The sequence below is a fragment of the Notolabrus celidotus genome, chromosome 14 (genome assembly GCF_009762535.1).
Source record: "Notolabrus celidotus isolate fNotCel1 chromosome 14, fNotCel1.pri, whole genome shotgun sequence".
Classification (NCBI taxonomy): domain Eukaryota; kingdom Metazoa; phylum Chordata; class Actinopteri; order Labriformes; family Labridae; genus Notolabrus; species Notolabrus celidotus.
Window position 1 is genome coordinate 4,806,093 of NC_048285.1, and position 23,480 is coordinate 4,829,572.

At 40.2% G+C, this 23,480-nt stretch overlaps 1 protein-coding gene across 1 annotated transcript; it reads left to right on the forward strand.

Annotated features, from left to right (window-relative positions):
• Positions 1-4,158: 4,158 nt before the first annotated feature.
• Positions 4,159-20,493, forward strand: LOC117825598 (phosphatidylinositol transfer protein alpha isoform-like). Its single transcript, XM_034701511.1, has 12 exons — positions 4,159-4,383; positions 6,025-6,055; positions 14,255-14,400; positions 14,649-14,740; positions 15,442-15,449; positions 16,164-16,238; positions 16,582-16,665; positions 16,984-17,061; positions 17,171-17,281; positions 18,498-18,620; positions 19,689-19,751; positions 19,835-20,493. Exons 1-11 carry the CDS (start codon positions 4,367-4,369, stop codon positions 19,734-19,736), a joined length of 813 nt encoding a protein of 270 aa, XP_034557402.1. The 5' UTR covers positions 4,159-4,366; the 3' UTR covers positions 19,737-19,751; positions 19,835-20,493.
• The last annotated feature ends 2,987 nt before the right edge of the window (positions 20,494-23,480 follow it).

The following is a 23,480-nucleotide window of genomic DNA, read 5'->3' on the forward strand; positions in this document are numbered from 1 at the left end:
CGTGTCTTTTATTGTGCATATTTCCATCCACAAAGGAGGGGGTTCCCAAAACTTCCAGCCAAAGACCCCAAAACAAAGGTGCCAAAGACTCGCCATCCCGAAAACATGGGTCCCAAAGACTTGCGACCCCCAAAACATAGGTGCTAAAGACTTGCGACCCCCAAAACATAGGTGCCAAAGACTCGTGACCCCCAAAACATAGGTGCCAAAGACTCGTGACCCCCAAAACATAGATGCCAAAGACTTGCGTCCCCCAAAACATGGTGCCAAAGACTCGTGACCCTGAAAACATAGATGCCATAGACTCGTGACCCCCAAAACATATGTGCTTAAGACTTGCGACCCCCAAAACATAGATGCCAAAGACTTGCGACCCCCAAAACATAGGTGCCAAAGACTCGTGACCCCCAAAACATAGATGCCATAGACTCGTGACCCCCAAAACATAGGTGCCAATGACTCGTGACCCCCAAAACATTGATTCCATAGACTGGAGACCCCCAAAACATAGGTGCTGAAGACTTGTGACCCCCAAAACATTGATGCCATAGACTCGTGACCCCCAAAACATAGGTGCTAAAGACTCGTGACCCCCAAAACATAGGTGCTAAAGACTTGCGACCCCCAAAACATAGGTACCAAAGACTAGAGACCCCTAAAACATAGGTGCCAAAGACTAGAGACCCCCAAAACATAGGTGCCAAAGACTCGTGACCCCCAAAACATAGGTGCCAAAGACTAGAGACCCCCAAAACATAGGTGCCAAAGACTCGTGACGCCGAAAACATAGGTGCTAAAGACTTGCAACCCCCAAAACATAGATGCCAAAGACTTGCGACCCCCAAAACATAGGTGCCAAGGACTCGTGACCCCAAAAATATAGGTGCCTAAGACTCATGACGCCCACGTTCGCTCAAAGTGATTTAACGTGGCTTCATTTAGCTGGTCTGCAGAAATCAGTCTACCTATAAGAGCGTGTGTCTGTGTTTCCTGTGCTGTTATGAATTAACCTACTGCATCTGATGCTTTTGATAATTAACTGTTCACTAACCCTAAACTTAGGAGTCATCTGGCAAAAAGACAGACAGAAAACACATTACATTTTCTATTTTCAAGGTTTTATTTCAAGTATAGCTAATTTGGCTTCTAATTTTGTGGATATCTTTTTACTATAATGGGTAAAATGTACAATTTTTAGATAACTTAAAACAAAAAAAAACATTCTGGAAGACATCTTGCGACCCACCATTTGTGTCTCGCAACCCCCCAGGGGGTCCCGACCCACACTTTAAGAACCCCTGCTCAAAATGCTGCACCCCAGTCTCTGCTGCACCCTTTATATAGGATACTTTAATGCATCCTTGTTCTTTGTACCTAAACTTTAACCTCTGGGGACAATTTTGCACCCTCATTTTTCTACCTCTGACTTAGTCTTTAGCGTTTTTCTTTTAAATATTGAACCGAAAAGATAAACAACCCAACAAATGTGGATTAAATCACCACCAAAGTGACAAAGTACATGTTGTTACTTATAGAAAAACATATGTAGCACTTCACCGTCACATCCATGCTCGCTTCGTTGAATACTTCTGTAATATATAATCATTTGTTTAAAATAGGAGGCTGAAGAACAGAGCACATTATACACTTCCCCTTTTTTTGCTGGTAATTAAGCATGAACCCCGTCGCCATCTTGCAGAGGGGTTCTACTCCTTATCCCTCATAGTCTAGGCGACCAAAATGTTCACTTCTGTGCAGATTTAGCATTCATCAGTGTGAAAAAAGTCAGAACTAGGCAGCAGGTAATAAAGTTTTTAGTGTTTTAAACCTGAATGCATCCATAGAGTTGTCAATAAATCTTGAAACCCTTCAAAGGATGAATTATGACACAGCTATGGTTCTCTAAGTGACCCGCTCTGCAACAAACTCTAGGTTAGACCCTGCAGAGATGTAGACTCACAGAAAGAGCATACTTGTGTGGCCTGCATCAGAGCCAACACAGACTTGCACTAAGCACACATGCACTTCCCAGAAACGAGCCTTGGGCCTTTATTTCAGTATTCCATTGATTTTTTTGACATTTTTGTAACATTGTTCTTTGAAAGTTAAGGCCGGAAGAGTTGGGTCACACAGGAGTCAAGGTAAACATAAAAGAGTTCTCCCCTAGAATATCAAAGTTATTCTGATTATAAGATTTTAAAACCGTAAGTATCAGACAAATTCAAAGAGGACTTTTACCAGGTATGAGTCTGACAGTGTGTGACGCCTGATTGCTTTTTTAAAGGTGTTGTCTGCTCTCAGTGTTGAATCGAGGTCAGATCTTCATGACATATTTTAAAGGTAATACTTTCTCAGAGCAGCAGAGGTCAGACTTTCCCTGTGATGATCAATGTATGTGGAATTAAATAAAAAGATGACACAGTCCTGGTCTATGAGAGTATTTATAGGAAACAGGATAGACCACGCAGACTTTCCTTGGTATCATATTCAACATAAAAGAATCCCAAGTGATCTCAAACTGAACGTCTCAGAAACAAGTTAAACCAGAGTTGACGGTTTCTCCCTGAACCAGTTTGACCACACTTGGGCGTTCACACACGCTCACACACACACACACACAAAAATACACACTGCTCAGTAGACTACTCCACCCTCTGAGGAGAAGAGGAGATGTGATCTGAACTTCTGATCCAGCTGATGTGCTATAAACTGAAATGATGAGTTCAGTTGTGAATAGAAGGGTGGGAAATATTGTTGTCACATGAACTTAATGCTTTAAAATATGTGTAAAGACTATTTTTATTTCTTTATGCAATACATGAGATCAAACTGCTTCCTGTTACTCTTATTGTCAACGCATAGTATTTATTCTGACTGATATTAGCTGCAGAAGCAGAGAAAACAGCCATAGAAAGAGGGTAAAAATAACCTATTGTGTTTGTCAAATCATTTTTGTAAATATTTAAAATTAAATTAAAATATGTCTTCACTTTATGACTTTCACAATAATTTGGGCTCATAAAGTAACTTCTCCTTGCTCTCATTCTGTCAAATTCTACCTTCAGGAAATAGGAAAGGCCTGTTTTCAGTTTCTGTAAAAAAAATTCCACAAAAATTGTTTAGAAAATGTTGTCAGTAAAGAATAAGAATATATTTTGTTAGGGGAAATTTATCTTACGGGTTGAAGATCAAAAATCACAAAAAAAATTGATAAATGATCCTGTTATCACGAGAAAAATAAGTTAACAAGCTTAACAAGATCTCTAGAATGAAATAAAAATGAAATAAAATGTATTCAATCATGTCCTTTTAGGGCTTACGTGCTTTGTTATAATAACTTAAAAATGAGTCTAAATCTAAAAAAGAACTGAAACGAGTTTGGTTTAACAGTAAAATGAAATGAAGAAATGTATGGATGAATGTTCACTTTGGGCTTCCGTACTGTTCTCGTCTTTATTTTTGTCCATCACTATCAAAAATAGTTCACAAGTCAAGTACAGAACTTAAAAAGAGCACATTAATACATGGTATAAATGATAACCAAGTACCTCCAAGTGAAAAGACAGGCCTGTTTTCAGTTTCTTTCATTATTAATATTATTATTGTTTTTTATTTTTTTTAAGCATTTTTTAGAACATATTGTGTCAGCAAAGAATAAAAAGACATTTTTTTAGGAGAAATTTATCTTACAGGTTGAAGATAAAAAAAACGTGGTAAAATTAGATAAATGATAGAAATAAATCATAGGAAGTAAGTTGAGATCTCGAGGTAACAAGCTTTGTTTTATTGATATCTCAAAAATTAAATAAAAATAAAATAAAATGTATTCCATCATGTCCTTTTAGGGCTTCCGTAAAAACATGCTCTGTTATAATAACATAAAAATGAGTCCAAATCTGGTGAAATAATTGAAACTAGGTTGGTTTTACGGTAAAATGAAGCAAGAAATAGTATGGATGCATGTTTGCTTTGGGCTTCTATCCTGTTTCATATTTTAAAATACATGAAGCTGCTTTTCTTGTATGACATCTTTATTTCCATTATAGGGTAGACATTAAATCATTTGTGAGAGTAACATTTGGGTGTGGGAATAATAATTACAACATATAGTTAACATTAGGTCATGTCATTGTTCCCAGTTTCCCTTGAACGTCACATCCCAGTTACCTGAAACTAAAGGTGGGAGTCTCCTCCTCCTCCTCTGGACGCCGCGCCCCTTCACTCACACACGGCATCTTCCAGGAAGAAACCCCGGAGAGAGAAGCGTCCAGGGCCGGTGAATGAGTCTGTCAGCTGTAAAAAGGATTTCCCTCAAGTTTATATTATCTCTCTTTTATCCCGCTGAGCTGTCGGAGGAATACTCAACATGCTGATCAAAGAGTTGTGAGTAAATTAACTTTCTTTTACCGCTGTACCTAAACGTCGCGGGGCTAAGCGTTTCGGCACCTCAGCGTAGTTAAACCCCATGGAAAGTTGGAGGAATTCCAAAATTCACTGGAGTTTTACCTTTAATGTAATCTTACTAAAGTTATTATGCTACTTTATGTATTCTCAATCATTTCGGCTTCATTCGGCTAACTTTATATATTTGGAAACCACAGTTAAACCCAGCTAAAGGTTTTGGTATCTATGAACTAATTGCTTACATTACTGTGTAATTTGCGAGGAGGAGTGCGGTGAAACAACCTTTAAAGTTTAAAACCACCTGAATTCATTCATAAAGTGAGTTATTTATGAAAGCCGAATTGGAGACTACTTCTCACTTGTTGTGACCATGTATTGTATCAGACTTCTGAAGGCGTGTGTACTCGTGTATGACTAAATTACCTTAAATTAGCACTTTTTTTTAAATAGAGTCTGGTGCTCTTGAGCTTGGGAAAGAAAAGCAGAATTTCCTCACAGGACTTGATTGAAGGGGGACTGAATGAATGAGCCCTTTCACCCTCTATAATGTTGTTGCTCTTGACCCAGGCTTTCTTTTTACAACTGTCATGTCATATGCACATCATTGCTTGAACTGCATCCAGTAGCAGGCTGTCATCTGATCATGGTGCAAAGTGCATTCAAAGGATCAGCCATGTTTAACAAGTATGCTAAGAGGATCATAAAAGGAGTGTAAAAAAAATACTTCAAAGAAATGTGCACGTTTAAGTTGAAAACTCTGCAGTGTTTCTTTTTATCTCTGACTTTTTCATCACACAATTCATCAAGTTCATGCCTGGCAGGCTCCTCTGTTACTCTGATCTGTTCTTATGAAATATTCAGGCCCTGCTAGACTGGCAACAGGTGGCGATTAATTGGCTATTGTAACAAGGCACAGCAGAGAGGAACACAAAGACAGCACGCATGCACGGTTTCCACATCAAGTTCCAGGCTTATTTGTTCTCTCATGACAGTTTTATAATTTCCTGTTCCTCTTTATTTATGTTCCTATGATAGTCTGACACTAGATTAGATAACTGTGTTTACACTGCTTATTATAAAGCCCAAAATGTAAACAAGTGGGTTGAAAACTGTACTTGTGATTAAATTATTGGGCCTTGATTTACTTGATCGTTCAATCTGGCATGCGGTTGCTGTTGTCGCTTTGATTTTACACAATATTTCAATAGAATTTGACTCTTAATTGATGAAGTAACTCAGTATTTTAGCTTCAAGGCATCCACTTATTATTATGTACTTATAATGTACTTTCTATTGACTTCAAATGAAGTCTGTGGTAGCTGTAAAAGTTTGACATAGGCGCTTCTCTTAGTGCTAACACTAAAATAAGAAAAACGATACAATTCCCAGTTTTATTATGAATTTACTTAGCTGAAAAAATGCCGTACCCAAAGATAACTGGCCCCAAAGTATTCAGTGCTATCAATCTTCTCTTATGACTCTTTGCAGTGAGTTAAGTTTCCCAGAACATGTGCTTGGATTATTTAATAAGATCTGTATCATCTGTAAATTAAACCTAAAGACAAGATGCTTTATTTCCATCTCATGTATCTAACCTGTATTCTCTGTGTCTCCTCGTAGCCGGATCGTGCTGCCTGTTTCAGTGGAGGAGGTAAGAACTGTTTATCTTTCCTCTTGTCTGTAAACTGTTTGGTTCATGTTTACTCAGATCGGTTATTAAAATCAGACATGTTGGTGAGCATGTCAGAGTTAAGAGTGCGATTAAGGTAAATAGAACTCCTTGTTTGCTCTGCTTACTTATTGTATAACAATTACATTTATTCTGTAATTCAGTGAAGGGAAGGGATCACTTTTATTTTTTTTAAGACTCTTTGTGTGTGGTTCTTAACTTTGGAAACAAAAAGTACAAAAATTCTGCAATTTAAGAAGCTGAAGAAGAAAAGTTTTTACATTTAGGCTTCAAAAATGTCCAGTGTTTAATAGATGAACAGATCTGATACATTATGAATCAAAAATATACCATACATATGATTTAATATGACACGACACTACACCACACAACACCACACAACACTACACCACACAACACCACACAACACTACACCACACAACACCACACAACACTACAAAATACTACACGACACAACACAACACTACATGACACAACACTACACTACACAATACTACACGACACAACACAACACTACATGACACAACACCACACAACACAACACCACACAACACTACACAATACTACACGACACAACACAACACTACATGACACAACACTACACTACACAATACTACACGACACAACACAACACTACATGACACAACACCACACAACACAACACCACACTACACAACACTACATGACACAACACTACACAATACTACACGACACAACACAACACTACATGACACAACACCACACAACACTACACCACACAACACTACACAATACTACACGACACAACACTACACTACATGACACAACACTACACTACATGACACAACACCACACAACACAACACCACACAACACTACACAATACTACACGACACAACACAACACTACATGACACAACACCACACAACACTACACCACACAACACTACACAACACTACATGACACAACACTACACAACACTACACAATACTACACAACACAACACTACATGACACTACACCACACAACACCACACAACACTACACAATACTACACGACACAACACAACACTACATGACACAACACCACACAACACTACACAACACTACACAACACTACACAATACTACACGGCACAACACTACACAATACTACACGACACAACACTACATGACACAACACTACACAACACTACACCACACAACACCACACAACACTACACCACACAACACCACACCACACAACACCACACAACACTACACCACACAACACTACACCACACAACACCACACAACACAACACTACACGACACCACACAACACTACACGACACAACACTACACGACACAACACTACACGACACAACACCACACAACACCACACAACACCACACAACACAACACCACACAACACAACACCACACAACACAACACCAAACAACACTACACCACACAACACTACACCACACAACACTACACAACACTACACGATACTACACGACACAACACAACACTACATGACACAACACTACACAACACTACACGACACAACACCACACAACACTACACAACACTACACCACACAACACCACACAACACCACACAACACTACACCACACTAAACCCCACAACACTACACAATACTACACCACACAACACTACACCAAACAACACTACACCACACAACACTACACCACACTACACCACACAACACAACACTACACTACACAACATTACACTACACCAAACAACACTACACCACATAACACTACACCACACAACACTACACAACACTACACCACACAACACAACACTACACCACACAACACCACACAACACTACAACACACAACACTACACAACACTACACCACACCACACAACACAACACTACACCACACAACACCACACAACACAACACCACACAACACAACACCACACGACACAACACTACACGACAAAACACTACCCGACACAACACCACACAACACCACACAACACTACACCACACAACACAACACTACACCAAACAACACTACACCAAACAACACTACATGACACAACACTACACAACACAACACTACACCACACAACACTACACAGCACAACACTACACCAAACAACACTACACCAAACAACACTACATGACACAACACTACACAACACAACACTACACCACACAACACCACACAACACTACACTACACTACACAACACTACACCACACAACACTACACCACACAACACTACACCACACAGTATAAAATGTCACGACATAATACTAAGTGATACACAATGATTTGGAATGGAAACAACATGATATGACAAGACACGACATGGCATGAGATACAAATAAATTCAAAATGATTTGATACAGTTTGATATGTGACGAGATGACATGACACAAAAAAATATGACACGACACGGCACGAGACGCAACGATATGATACAAATCGTTACAAAATGGTTTGATATAATACGATACTATACAATTCAGCCAAGATATCTTTTTAACTAAGGGGCCCTGAAAAGTAAATAGAAGAATTTGGGAGTCATGAAGTTGAAGTGACACAGTGACTTAAATTAGAGACAAAATCTGTTAAGAGCGCCGTTTTATTTCTAAATCAGGATTCTCATATTTGGTGCCAGCAATACAATAAATGTATTGCATGAGTCAGGAGGAGGACACATCGCTGTTCCAATATTTTTTCCCCCCTCAGATTCTGTCCGTAAAATGAAAACCAAATGAAACATCTTTTAACTTCTTTATTTAACTTAGGGTTCCAAAACCACCTTCATTTTTCTGTCTTCTTCTTCTTCATCATGAAAGAAACTAAAGTGCATCAGACATTCATGTTTCAGGAGGTGTAACCAGTCACTTTTTAGTATTTCTGTGAAAACACAACTTACACGATGAAGGCACAGTACACCTCTAAAGTCCAAACCGTGATCATGTCAAAGAAACAAGAAGCCTGAGTCTGTTTGAGAAGTGTGTGTCTAGATCACATGACTGAGGATTGACTCACTGGATGAATGAAGGGTGTTTCTGATAATAAAGAAACACAATCACAGAAGCTACAGCTCTGAAACAAAGCCTGAGGAGATACCGCTGAGTGGATTTATGTTGAAAGCTCAAGTTGATCACCTCTCCACCTTTTTGATTTGTGCTTTCAACAAGAACCTTCCGTGCTAGCATCTCCTAACCCCCTCACTGCACATGTATGTGGACTCCCTCCTTTCTCAGACCCTGTTGGGTAATTTCTTTTAATCCAAGTTCTCCATACAACACGGCGCTCTTTGTTGTTTCCATTGCCTAACACACAGTAAAGGGCCACTGTTTCACTAAGCTCACGTAAATCACCGTTTGCTGTATGACCGGATTTTCCTCTGATCCCCTCCAGTGTGAAGCTGGATTCTTGTGTTAGTGTCGAGTACGTCAGTGTCACAGCTATGAGCTCAGGCAGGATTAAATCTGAGGGAGTACGAGGTGGAATCTGTGAAATCACTCCACACATGTGTGCTGCGTGTACTGTATTTAGAGACCAAGTTAGGCAGCTTGTAAGTTTGTTCCAACGGCGTGAGGCAAAACAGAACTACTGCTTGAAATTCAAGTTTTCATCGCTTGTTTTCGGCTTCCTTTTTTTCTGTATTAGAGCTGCAATGATGTGTGTCTAAAATATAAAAACTAATAATGAGGGACAAGTTTTCAAACTATTTGTGAACTACAGATTATTGAGCAGCAGTAATGAGCATGCTTTCAAATAAATCTTGTATGTGGAGACCAAAAAGGGGTCGAGTGCATCTTCCAAAGTCAAACCCCTGAACTCTTCTGCAAGCAGTGTTCTCTTTTAGTACAAGCAGATTTCTGCAAACTGCCTTTCCACACGTTTTCTAGGTATTTCATGATATTTTCAGGAACTTGCCGTCCAAACCAAGCGGCAACCTCCGGTCTAAAAATATGAAGCCAATGCGGAAGTGCTAAAAATTGCAGTTCATCGAGTGTCCGCTTGAGGCTGGCTCTGGAAGTACCGGAAACCACATACACACCAATTTAAATGAAGCCGATCTTTACAACAGAAATAAACATGTTTATAGCCTGGTACAAAAAACGAGTGTAGTCTGGATAGCTCATTTCTCGATCGGCACACACTGTACGGGGGGTGAATTTCATAACGCAGCAATTTCAAAGATACTGAGATTACAAGTCTTCCATTACGAGAGGCACAGCTGACTTGATTGACAGGTGGGAACACTGTAGCTGTTGGTGAGGAGGCTCAAAGCCCACCTCTTTACCTCACAATTGCTCGACAGCAGTTATGTAGAGTTCAACATTTCCAATATGGTTGCTGCCACCGATTGACCTCAAAACATCACTACAGAAACACATGGGTGACGTCACAGATACTCTCTCCATTATTTATACAGTCTATGGTTCAAACGTGCACCTGTGACAAAAGTCCTCCATTTGGTTTGGGGGGCTGGGTAGAGCATGCAGGAGGAGGACATGGAGTCTTATGTAAGGATGATTGCTCTTCAGTTAATATCACTACACTACACTGCAGGAGCTGGAAACAATGTGCAGATCATTGAGGCACGCAGTCAAGAATTAAAAGCAGAGAAAATCTGCCAACGTAAGCAACGTCATCACCCTGCCCAGTTGCTCAAAACAGCGTGTGTGTGTGGAGTTCCCACGGTATGTTTACACGCTACGTTTTGTGCATCATGCTTCCACAGAGCAAAAGTGAAGGCACACAGTGGGTACAAGGTATGAGGATGAAGGTGTGATGGTGGCAGAACTCAAAAGGCTCACTCATTTTCTAATTTCAAAATATCTCAAATACATAGAAAAAACATCAGGGGTGTTTTCATTGGAAAATCGTGGCCTCAAATGCGCTTCGAGTAATGGGGACAGAGTGTTTGCAAAAAAAGGGAGCTCAGGTCTTTCTTTTTATGAATCAAATGTCTCTTTAATGTTGTTGCTTCCTAAAATCTGAAATGTAAATCAGATGGAATCAAAGCAACTCTGGGGAGAAGTGACGTTGTCGCCTGTAGCCGTTAAGTCTGAAAGGTTTAAACTCAGCGATGGTTCTTCTTGTGTCACAGTGAAAAGAATAAATAAATACAAACCTTCACCGACGGTCCACACCTTGTTTGTGTCACAGAAAATCATAAAGTGACCAGACAGGTTCTGACAAACTTGACAGTTAGAGCAGTTTGTCTCGACATGTTTGGTCCAGCATTGGTGACCGGCCCATCTGAACGCCGTGTTCCCTCCCTTGATCTCGCTCATAAAAGACAAGCGGTACGTCTGACTGTTCTTGTCGCAGAGGAAACACACCGGTTACACACGAAGAGTCGCATTCCTGAGCTCCTGCTCACGGTGGCACGGCTGAGCATCCACGGATAGCAAAATAGGTTAGTAGCCTGCAGCAGTCTCTAGAGACTTTGGTCCAACTAGACGACAGCAGAAGTTTAAAATAAGGGTCCCGATCAATCAGCTGAGCATCGGTATCAACCAATACTTACTCTACTGACAGTTATTGTCCTGCCTACAAATAAACAGGCATGTGCTGTGACGGTAGCCAGTGCGTGTCTGTTGTGTCACATAAATTAGATTATTCCAAGCCTGTGTTTCTGCATGCTGTAAGGTTTTAGATCTTACTAACGAATGAAAACCACAAGACCTGAAAAATCACCCTCTTTTTTGTTGTAATCCCTCAATGTTTATGTTTTAGATGTTTTTTGGAACACTTTGTGCATTAAATTCAATAATAAAATAACATTGTTCATGTTTCCCCTCCACAAAAAAGATTAAGTCAGGCTGTTTAAGCACTGAAAATGTCCTCTTACTATGTTAAATGTCCTGTTATTTTTCAAAACTTAATATTTTTCATGTTAAAGAAGGTTATACTAAGGTTTGTAGATTTGCACAGTTGAGTTTGTGCTCACTTCGAGGTAGTATAACGAAGGTAATGACTTTAGCGATGTTGTCTTGTGTTTAATAATAAGAAAATACTATAAGCAACAACAATAAGTACTGAAAACATTGGTATCGGAATCAGTTATTGGTTTAAGAGTTATTCTTAACATCATATCCGCCCTGATTCCCTCAATCAGTGTCGCTCTTGAAACTGGTATAGAAAGGACACATGCAGCTAAATCTGCTCATCCTGTCTTTAAGAAGATGTTTTCCTGCCAGATATCAGTCCTAAAAGAAAACTGTCGAGTCATGGTGAGTGGATGTGACATCATCAGAAACCGTCCCCATTATTGAAAGATCCTCCTCCACCAGCGCTCCTCTTGGCGTGATCTCTGTGGGACTAAATGATCAGATGATGTCATCCTTGTAGTTGGCACCGGTTTTAACAGTCAGTGAAACTATTTAATCATGCTTCTACCTGCTAGATGAGGCTGTAGCTCTGGGTTAAAGCTACTTCCATAAAGCTCTACTACCTGGATGTAAACAACCACAGGTGACAGATGTCATCTCGTAGCACGGCGTGGTTTGTCAGTATGCTAATCTAATTTAGGGGTTCCCAAAGTGGGGGTCGCAACACACTAAAGGGGGTCTCGAGAAGTCTTCCAAATTTTTTTGATTTTTTTTAAGTTATCTAAAATTGCATATTTTACCCATTGTTGTAAATATAACAACAAAAGCATCAGTAGCAGCAGGTCCATTAATAACAGCACAGGAATAAGAGCCACATGTGCATGAAGCTAGGATAATTTCCTGCAGACCAGCTAAATAAAGCAACATTTTAATTAGATCCAGGGACAGTGGGGGTCGTGAGTATTTGGCACTTGCATTTTTTGGGTCGCGGCCTGAAAACTTCGGGAACCCATGATCTAATGAATGGAGATAAAGTTGTATATAGGCTTTGTCTGGTTAAACTGACATATAAACACTCCACCTGAGCAATGAGGAACCAGCACAGGCATGAGGACGCTAACCTGCAAGGAGGACTGAAGGCTGGTGGTGCTAGCTCTCCTAGTGTTAGACACACCAGGCAAACCATGACGTTGACCTATGACGTTGTTCACCTGCAGACTCTGTGATCCTGAGTTTAGCCTTATTAAATTAAGACATTTTGGCTGTTTTCTGGGTGTTTTCTTACCTTTTAGTCTAGAGGGATTGAAATTTCAGTTTCAACGACTTAGAAATACATCGCTTCAAACATCCCTACGTTCTACTCTGCTTGCCTCCAGTTTAATAAAGTAGATAATGTCAGGAGTTTCTATTATGTTATTTTTTCTATTATTAAGTATTCAAAATAAACTCTATTTAGTCTGCCATAATAAAACCTTTCCCATGTTTATTTTTTGTTTGAATAAAATGTACCTTTCATTTTAATCCATTTCAAGTTTTGGTAAATGCAGGAAATAACCCTCCATTACTCCAAACTCACATTTCAGCCATATGTACTCTCCTATTACATGGCACATCTGGGTGACTACAAGGTTCCCTGTGTGTGTGTGTGTGTGTGTGTGTGTGTGTGTGTGTGTGTGTGTGTGTGTGTGTGTGTGTGTGTGTGTGTGTGTGTGTGTGTGTGTGTGTGTGTGTGTGTGTGTGTGTGTGTGTGTGTGTGTGTGTGTGTGTCTGGGTGACTACAAGGTTCCGTGTGTGTGTGTGTGTTGTGAGTCACTCTTTCCAGTGTCACAACACTTCTGCCTGACTCAGGAAGGGTTTGAACTTATGGGGATGGAAGAAGAGGAAGAGGAAAAGTTAACAAAAGGCTTAGTCTGCTGCTTTTTTGACGCTGCAGTCAGCTGCGTCCGAGGTGGACGTGAAGGAAACTGGTTAACTCTCGGTCATTCCTCTGGATGGTTAACTGAGGTCAAGCAGAAGGAGTCTTTACAGGAGTTTCATTTAAACTCTGTTTGATCCCTCTTGGGGTATTATTGCTGTTTTTATGTAAAGACAGTTATAAAGTAAGCACTCTTTCCAGCATTTATAAAAATAGGGATAAAAATATGCAACTTTTCTGGTGTATCTTCAACCAGAGAAGGAAGTTTCAGAATTGACAAGTATTTTTTGGGAAATGTTCCTTTAATCCCTCATAAACCGATAAATCATCTGTGAACTCTAAAACATTAGAACCAACACAGTTTACAACAAAACAATGAAATTCTTTTCTATATGCTTTTATTCTGAAATCACGCTAACCACGTTCCTCTCTTCTCCTTCTAGTACCAAGTGGGTCAGCTGTACGCCGTAGCAGAGGCCAGTAAGAATGAGACGGGCGGAGGAGAAGGTGTGGAGGTGATCAAGAACGAGCCCTATGAGAAGGATGGAGAGAAAGGACAGTACACCCACAAGATCTACCACTTGAAGAGGTGAGCGCTGCTGCAACACTCACTGAAATGTATTTTGAGGCTAATAGGACAGAGTAACGGCCAAATTCCACCAGATCCGTGTCCAGGCCATCTCCGATCCATCACGGCACTGGATCTATTTCTTTCTCTATTCAAGTCGGACCGCAGTGGATTGGGGACACGGATCTGGTGGAAGTTCGATGTAATGATTTCTTAGCCCACTTGAAGAACTTAAGACTGACTCCTGTTTGAATGTTGTCTCTATGCAGTAAAGTTCCAGCTATACTCAGTAAGATCGCTCCTCAAGGAGCGCTCAGTGTTCACGAGAAGGCCTGGAACGCGTATCCTTACTGCAGAACCAGTGAGTACGACGACATGCACACAACATGATGATGTTAAATCCAACATTACTGTCAAACATTACTGTTCAAAGCCGCCAGACTCCACTGACCAAAAACTTTAGCTTGCAGAACACGAGATGCTTGTTTATGGTTGCTTCGATCATTGATTGTAAATAATTATGGATGACATGCCTCCATCTTCGACCATTGAAAGAAGTGAAGCCAAAATCCTGCCTCAATGGTCGCTGACATGTCACATTGGTCGGGCAAAGACGTGTGACGAAGCGATGGGGCTGCAGGATTGCACATTAGACTTAGACCTGTACTTCAGCCAGCCAGTAGGCGGAGCTCTAAACGTTTTGGCTTCACTTTAGGGGGATGGTTGTGCTGTCCATGTTTTCATACAGCCTTGATTAGTGTTTTTGTGTGTGTGTGTAAATGGAGGTAAAAGTTGTTAGCTTTGACCAAACATTATATTTATGTAACAAAGATGAACTTTTCATTTAACACCTTTGTCTTATGAGGTGAAGTTTCTGTCACTGGAGTCTGGAGTCTGGTTGCTTTGATGACGTCAACAATAAAAGATGTTCCTGGTTTCAAAACTGCGTTAATACTGTTCTACAGAAAAGTTTTTCTCTGCTTTGAACAACAACTATTCATTCTAAAACTTTGTCTCTTCTCTCCTCCTTACCATCCGTGCTCTCCTCTTCTCCTGCTGCAGTCCTGACGGTGAGTTTGATTTGATCCTATTTTTAAATCCTCCTAACCCCACCTGTTGCATCTTCTCTGAACACCTAACACACTTATAATGCTCATGATTGCTTCCACTCATTTAAAGTAAATTGTTTGAGGATGGCAGTCAGCATTTTCTCATCACATACATTATTTGGATGCTTTTTTTATGCTACTTAAAAAGAATCAAATCAAAGTCGGAGAAAACACGACAATAATGCAATCAGGATGTTAGGAGAGGCTACACGCTGAGCTAACGCTATTGTTAACTCATAGAACAGTTATTGATGCAGCTCTGGAAAAATTAAGAGACTGCTTTCTTTAATCGGCATCTCTTCATGCGTTGGAGAAATTATTTTCCTGTCTGTTGAATTAAAACACAGGCACACCTCATTCTGCTCAATGAGGCACTGATTCATTGATCACCTGACGAGCCGTCAAACAAACTGAGCTGCGAGAGTTTAGAGTTTAGAGTCTAGAGCAGTGTAACGTTGCCTAATAGAGATGTGAAAGAGGATGCCAAGATGCATGACTGAATTGTCTCTTAAAACTCTGTTTACTTTTTTAGTAACCAAAGCTCTACCTTCTTGTCATCACATGTTTTAAAGTTTGAGACTGTGCCTTTTAAAAGACAAGCTTGTTGAGCGTGCATGAGTTGTGTGTTGTGTATTTGTGTTGACTGACCGTCGTGTTTATCTCTTGTGTTCACAGAGCGAGTACATGAAAGAAAATTTTGAGATTAAGATTGAGACGTGGCACAAGCCTGATATGGGGAATGAGGAAAACGTAAGTCACGTGAACAGGCAGTATTACACACCCAATGTGAATCTGTCCACTTTAATACTGAAGAGAAATCAGCTGCTTGAAGGAGTGTTTTTAAAATGGTTGACCCCTGAAGTGGGGGTCGCAAAACACTAGGGGGGTCTGGGAATGCCTTGCAAAAAAAGAAAAAAGTACATATTCTGTCCATAATCATAAAAATATAGACAAAAGTAGTGATTACATTTTAAATTAAACAATTAAAAGAAAATGTTTGATCTGTTTTCCACTGTTATTTGTTGCCACATGACCTCTGAGGTGATCAGTTTTAAATACGTTGTCTCATATCTGTGTGTTTTCCCTGCTGCAGGTTCATGGTCTGGACGAGGCGACATGGAAAACAGTAAAAGTAGAAGTCATTGACATCGCCGACAGAAGTGTTGTGAGCCAAAAGGTAAGGAGCAGTGTGTTGAGCGTGTTTCAGGAACACACAGGTCAGAACAGCTCGCTGATTTTAGATACAGCTAGAGAGTGAAGGTGCAGACAGCTCCTCGTAACAGTCAGACACGTAACAAGAGCAGAGGCAACACCAGGCTGCAGCACCTCACATCAGGACGATATCTTGTAAATTGGACCTTGACATTGTCAGATTATAAGTGAGGGATTAAGCTGTTAAAGGAGTAATCTTTTCTTAGTAAATCTCTCAGTATCACCAAACTGCTTCGTTATAATTTTACTGAATGTGGTTGAATATGTTGCTTTCATTCTTCAGGACTACAAAGAAGAAGAGGATCCAGCCAAATTTAAGTCAGAGAAGACCGGACGGGGGCCTCTGGGACCCAACTGGAAGGTAATCCACCTCCACTCCTCGTCACTGTCGCCATCATTAAAGACATGAGATCATATCCTGCAGACGCCCGCAGAGTTTGTGATGTATTTTCTCTTGTGTTTGTTCACAGAGCGAACTCGCCTCAGACAGCAGCTGTCCACACATGTGCGCCTATAAGCTTGTCACCGTTAAATTCAAGTGGTCGGTGATCGGTGGCACCGTGGAGAACCTGATTCAGAAGGTATAAAGATCTTTTTTTTAGGGCAGAGCAAACGAGATGATCACAATGTTTTCCTTTAATATCAAGTATCACAATTTTTGGTACTTCAGATAAACATGAGATACTGAAGAGAAGCTTATCAGGGTCCTCTTTCTCCTCCTCCTCTTCCTCCTCCTCCAATGTGTCCTCTTCCTCCTCCTCCTCCAATGTGTCCTCTTCCTCCTGCTCCTCCTCCTCCTCTTCCTCCTCCTCCAATGTGTCCTCTCCCTCCTCCTCCTCCTCCAATGTGTCCTCCTCCTCCTCCTACTCCTCCAATGTGTCCTCTTCCTCCTGCTCCTCCTCCTCCTCTTCCTCCTCCTCCAATGTGTCCTCTTCCTCCTCCTCCTCCTCCAATGTGTCCTCTTCCTCCTGCTCCTCCTCCTCCTCTTCCTCCTCCTCCAATGTGTCCTCTTCCTCCTCCTCCTCCAATGTGTCCTCTTCCTCCTGCTCCTCCTCCTCCTCCTCCTGCTCTTCCTCCTCCTCATCCCCCAATTTGTCCTCTTCCTCTCCCTCTTCCTCCTCCTCCTCCAATGTGTCCTCTTCCTCCTGCTCCTCCTCCTCCTCCAGTGTGTCCTCTTCCTCTCCCTCTTCCTCCTCATCCCCCAATGTGTCCTCTTCCTCCTCCTCCTCCAATGTATCCTCTTCCTCCTCCTCTTCCTCCTCCTCATCCCCCAATGTGTCCTCTTCCTCTCCCTCTTCCTCCTCCTCCTCCAATGTGTCCTCTTCCTCCTCCGCCTCCAATGTGTCCTCCTCCTCATCCTCCTCCTCCAATGTGTCCTCTTCCTCTCCCTCTTCCTCCTCATCCCCCAATGTGTCCTCTTCCTCTCCCTCTTCCTCCTCCTCCTCCAATGTGTCCTCTTCCTCTCCCTCTTCCTCTCCCTCTTCCTCTCCCTCTTCACTATAGACCCCCTCTTTTGATATGTTGCAGAGGTTATTGTTGAGCTGTTGTTGCTCTATCTGTAGTATGATTGTTTAATTTATCTCTGTCCAAAGCTCATTGTCTTTGTCAATGTTTATTTTATCGCATCGTTATCTCGCCAATAAACGTGATTCATTTAGCTCTGGATTGAACTCTCACTTCACTGCAGAAACACTCCAGATTAATGTGATCTGTCTTTATGTAACTGTCATCTTGTCTGTCGTCTCCCTGCGTTTGATGTTGTGTCGTCACGCCGTCTCTCTCGCTCTTTCTGTGCAGACGGAGAAACGCTTGTTCACCAACTTCCACAGACAGCTGTTCTGCTGGATCGACAGATGGTACAATCTGTCCATGGACGACATTCGACAAATGGAGGAGGCCACGAAGAAGGAGCTGGATGAGGTGACTGGACACATTTTAATATCGTCTGCAACAACACTTATATAAAACTGACTTTATTACAGGAGTAAATCACATTACTTGTTGTCTCCATAAAACCCTCTCATGCTAAATCAGGGGGGCAAGTCTATCAATAAATCTAAAAAAATATAAACAAATATTATCCTCAGACTCTTTCCAAACAGAGCAGGTCTAGACCGTACTCTATGTTCTATTATTAACAAAGACCCAACATCAAGACCGGATAAGATCCAGTCCCATCTTACAGACAGGACTCAGTCTGATCTCATCTTAATCCACCATGAGCAGAGCACTTTGCAGCATTTAGCAAGTTACAGTGGCAAGGACAAACTTCCTTTAACAGGCAGAAACCTCCAGCAGGACCAGACTCATGTTAGACACACATCTGCTGAGACCGTGTTGGAGAGAGGGATGGAGGGAGATGAAGAGAGAGAGAGATGATAGTGGTGAGACGGATAGTAGTAGTTGTAGCAGCTGGAGTCTGGCACGTCCACAGCAGCAGAGATCCAGAGGAACCTACGAGACAAGGGAGCTCAGGGACTCCAGAAAGGTCTATGGTTAGGAACTTTAATGGGACAGGGAGAGTTAAAGTAAGTGATGGGGGCGTGAGATAGGATCCCAGTGTGTCAGTCTAAGCCTATAGCAGCATAACTAAGAGCTGTTCCAAGCCTGATCCAGCTCTAACTATAAGTTTTATCAAAAAGGAGAGTTTTGAAGCCTACTCTTAAAAGTAGAAAGGGTGTCTGCCTCTCGGACCCTGACTTTGATGATTCCAAAGGAGAGGGGCCTGATACCGAAAGGCTCTACCTCCCATACGACTTTTAGAGGCTTTAGGTACAACGAGCAGGATCTACTTGTTGCAGAAACAAATTTGACTGATGAGAAAAAGAGCTGCAGTAATCAATTTATGTCTCATTCATTTCTTTAAAGTCTCCTGCAACACACCCTGATGTTTGTTTCTGTAAATGATGGTCCTATAAAAAAGTGTCAAATAAAAGAAGCAGGGCATCCTTGTACTGTTGAAATAACCTGTCTCTGTCCATATCACAGATGAGGGAAAAGGGAGAAGTCAGAGGCATGGGTGGTGAGGATAAATGATGACAGCCGACCACAGTGAGTATCAGTCTGTTGATTCAGCACTTGTGAGTCTGAAAAGGATTCATTCTAATGTGAACCTTCTCTTGTTTCCTCCTCAGGTCACTCTGACTGGGAGGATGTGGCTTCACTCAGCAGGGTCGGACTCGTCTCCTGTCACACTGGACCAAGACCAACTGGATGGGCATAATCAGGAACACCTCACTTCCACTCCAATAAAATCTGCTCTTAATAAGAGCTCCTTGTTGTGTATTGATACGACATTTGAACTCCATCAGCTTTTAGTGTTTTTTAAGAGGCAGGTGTGAGGTGGGGATCAGTTTCTGGATGTTTCTGTTTGTGTCGGTTCTTTTACAATTTACTACATTAGGGAAAAGGAGTGGGTTGTCTCTGAAGGAACATTTCTGATCACTGTTATCCTTTATAGCAGTCTCATGGCATCTGTTCTTTGACTTGATTGTATATATGACAGTTTTTGGTGATTCATTGTTAGTTTATATCCATCAGCATCTGCAAGAAACTCCAGGGTTACCGAGATCGAATGATATGATAGGATTCAGTGCTGTTTGAAGAACCTGTCAGTTCCCTGATTGTGCACTTGAATAATCTGGTAATCTTAGTCTGATGAGGGACTTCTGTCTCAGTAAAGTGTGCCCTGCATCACTGTAAATCGAGTCCTTTATTAAAAGAAATGACCTGCAGTATAATGTAATGAGTATATGATTGTGTAGTTTATTAAAGACAATATATTTGTTCCTTAGTATTTGTACATTTGTTGATTTTTACGTCTGCTGGAAAGGTGAGAAACTTTTCACTCTTGTAATTTGCAAAACTCTTGTAAAACTCTTGTAATTTATAAGAAGTCTTATTTTTAACGGTAAAACTGAACAAAATCCGACATTATGTTCCTTTACATGTTATAGAAACAAGCTAAAAATGTGAATAGAGAACAAATTATTCAAGAAAACAGTCAAAATAAGAGATGTAATCAAACGTATGAGGTAAATAAAAAAGATTTCTGACAGAAAATGTTTCAGAGATTGAGATTTAAAATTACAATATTGTGCTAAAATGAAAAAATGACTTCAAGGAAAACTATATAGATGTGTGTGCAATGAAAGTAAAGCTGTTTCTCTGTAAATCTGCATTAATCAGTCAAACCCACTCATCTTATTGGACAGGGTTTATTTGTGGATATTTTCGGGGGTCTAAATCTTACCCTACAGTTGACAAATTGTCATCCCTCTTTTTTTGAACATCAATTCCTTTATATTTGATAAATCCAATAGTTTGAATCCAATCAGATAATCTTTAAACATCTGGGCCCAGGGTTTCCAGAAACTGTCCCTCTGAGACTCAGTGCAGCTGGATGGAGTAAATATTACTACATGACCACTAGGGGGAGACAGTCACCATGCAGCATGCAGCAGGAGACTTAAACAGGTCTTCAGGAGAAAGATGCTCACGGCTGACACAGTCTGATAACCAGTCAGTTTCCTCTGATGAGGGTTTTAACAGTTTAAATATTTCTGAATTTACTGACTTAAAATGTGTTCCATATGTAGCCTGCTTTATAAATGACTAAAGAGAAGTATTTGAGTTAATTTCTCGCAATCTTTCAACAAATTCACAAATACAATTTCATCATGAACTTTCATAATGTCAGGTGTTTCTTACCTCCACATTGCACTACTGTATAAGTTCAATGTGTAACGTGCTGCACAGGTAAACCCAAATCTAAGTCAACTAACACCACATATATGTTGACTCACTTCTGAGTTCGACGTTCTCTATCCCTTCCCGGGGTCGAACCTCGGGCGCTGTCCAGCTTTTTCTTCTTTTCTGATCCGAACCTGCTCCACAAAATCTCCTCAGCTGAGAGGTCTTTAAACGCCGTCTTTAAAGTCGTTAACAGCTGTTTTTATTGTAAGAAGAAAAGGAACACATAAATCTGCGTCAGTGTCACCTGCATGTCCTGCTACTGTAACACGACTACTCCAATTTAGCCATATAATTAAATGTACAGTGATTAGAATGTATGAATATATATATATATATATATATATATATATATATATGGCAAGCCGTTCAGGAAATTAATATATATGGAATGAAGTCTGAATATATGGATTGAAAGTCTGAATATATTGAATGAAACTTGATATATATGGAATGAAACTTGATATATATGGAATGAAGTCTGAATATATGGAATGAAACTTGATATATATGGAATGAAACTTGATATATATGGAATGAAGTCTGAATATATTGAATGAAACTCGATATATATGGAATGAAGTCTGAATATATTGAATGAAACTTGATATATATGGAATGAAACTTTATATATATGGAATGAAACTCGATATATATGGAATGAAGTCTGAATATATTGAATGAAACTTGATATATATGGAATGAAACTCGATATATATGGAATGAAAGTCTGAATATATTGAATGAAACTTGATATATATGGAATGAAACTCGATATATATGGATTGAAAGTCTGAATATATTGAATGAAACTTGATATATATGGAATGAAACTTGATATATATGGAATGAAGTCTGAATATATGGAATGAAACTTGATATATATGGAATGAAGTCTGAATATATTGAATGAAACTCGATATATATGGAATGAAGTCTGAATATATTGAATGAAACTTGATATATATGGAATGAAGTCTGAATATATTGAATGAAACTTGATATATATGGAATGAAACTCGATATATATGGAATGAAACTCGGAATATATGGAATGAAAAATGACGTCATGTATGGCCTGCGCCATCTTGTCTTTCTGGGGTGTGATCATAGGGGTGTGATTTTGTTTTCCGGTTAGACGTAGCTTTTAGTAATGCAACCATGAGGGAGGCACGAGATGTTTTCACTGCAATTTTAATTAATGAAGGGGTTATCAACCCCTTGGGTAATGCATGTGCTGTTTAGTCAATCCGTATAGGAAAGAGGAACCCACCCCTCCTCTCCATTAAGTTGGTTTCATCCAAAAGTGATGATCGGACCGTCTGCACAGACAGACGAGAGGAACACGAAGCAGTGGGCTGCAGAAGCATTTAGGAGGGTAGTAAACAAGTGAAAATACGAAAATATTAAATATCACAGGTTGTACACACTTCTACAAAGGCTAAAGATATTGCCCCTTCTTTATTCAGGTGGTTCAGTCCTCTAGTTCGCTAGCTAACTTTTGTTATGACTTGTGATAATGTAGCATCCTGTTCAATGTTAACAGGTGGAGCTCATACCTGTGTGCATCATCTGACAGTGAGTGAGTGTAATGAAAAAGTACGACCAAATTACCACAGGTTACAGAGGTAGAGGAAAATGTGTCCCCTCAGAAACACTAAAAAGAAGTGCAAAAGGTTATTTTCAGAGAGACATTAATAAAAGATTTGTTCTCTTTGATGACAATAAAACAATACGATTAGAAGTGGTGTTCAGAGTACTTATTTAAGCTTTCATTCAATATATTCAGACTTCATTCCATATATATCAAGTTTCATTCCATATATTCAGACTTTCATTCCATATATATCGAGTTTCATTCCATATATTCAGACTTTCATTCCATATATATCGAGTTTCATTCCATATATTCAGACTTCATTCCATATATATCGAGTTTCATTCAATATATTCAGACTTTCATTCCATATATATCAAGTTTCATTCCATATATTCAGACTTTCATTCCATATATATCGAGTTTCATTC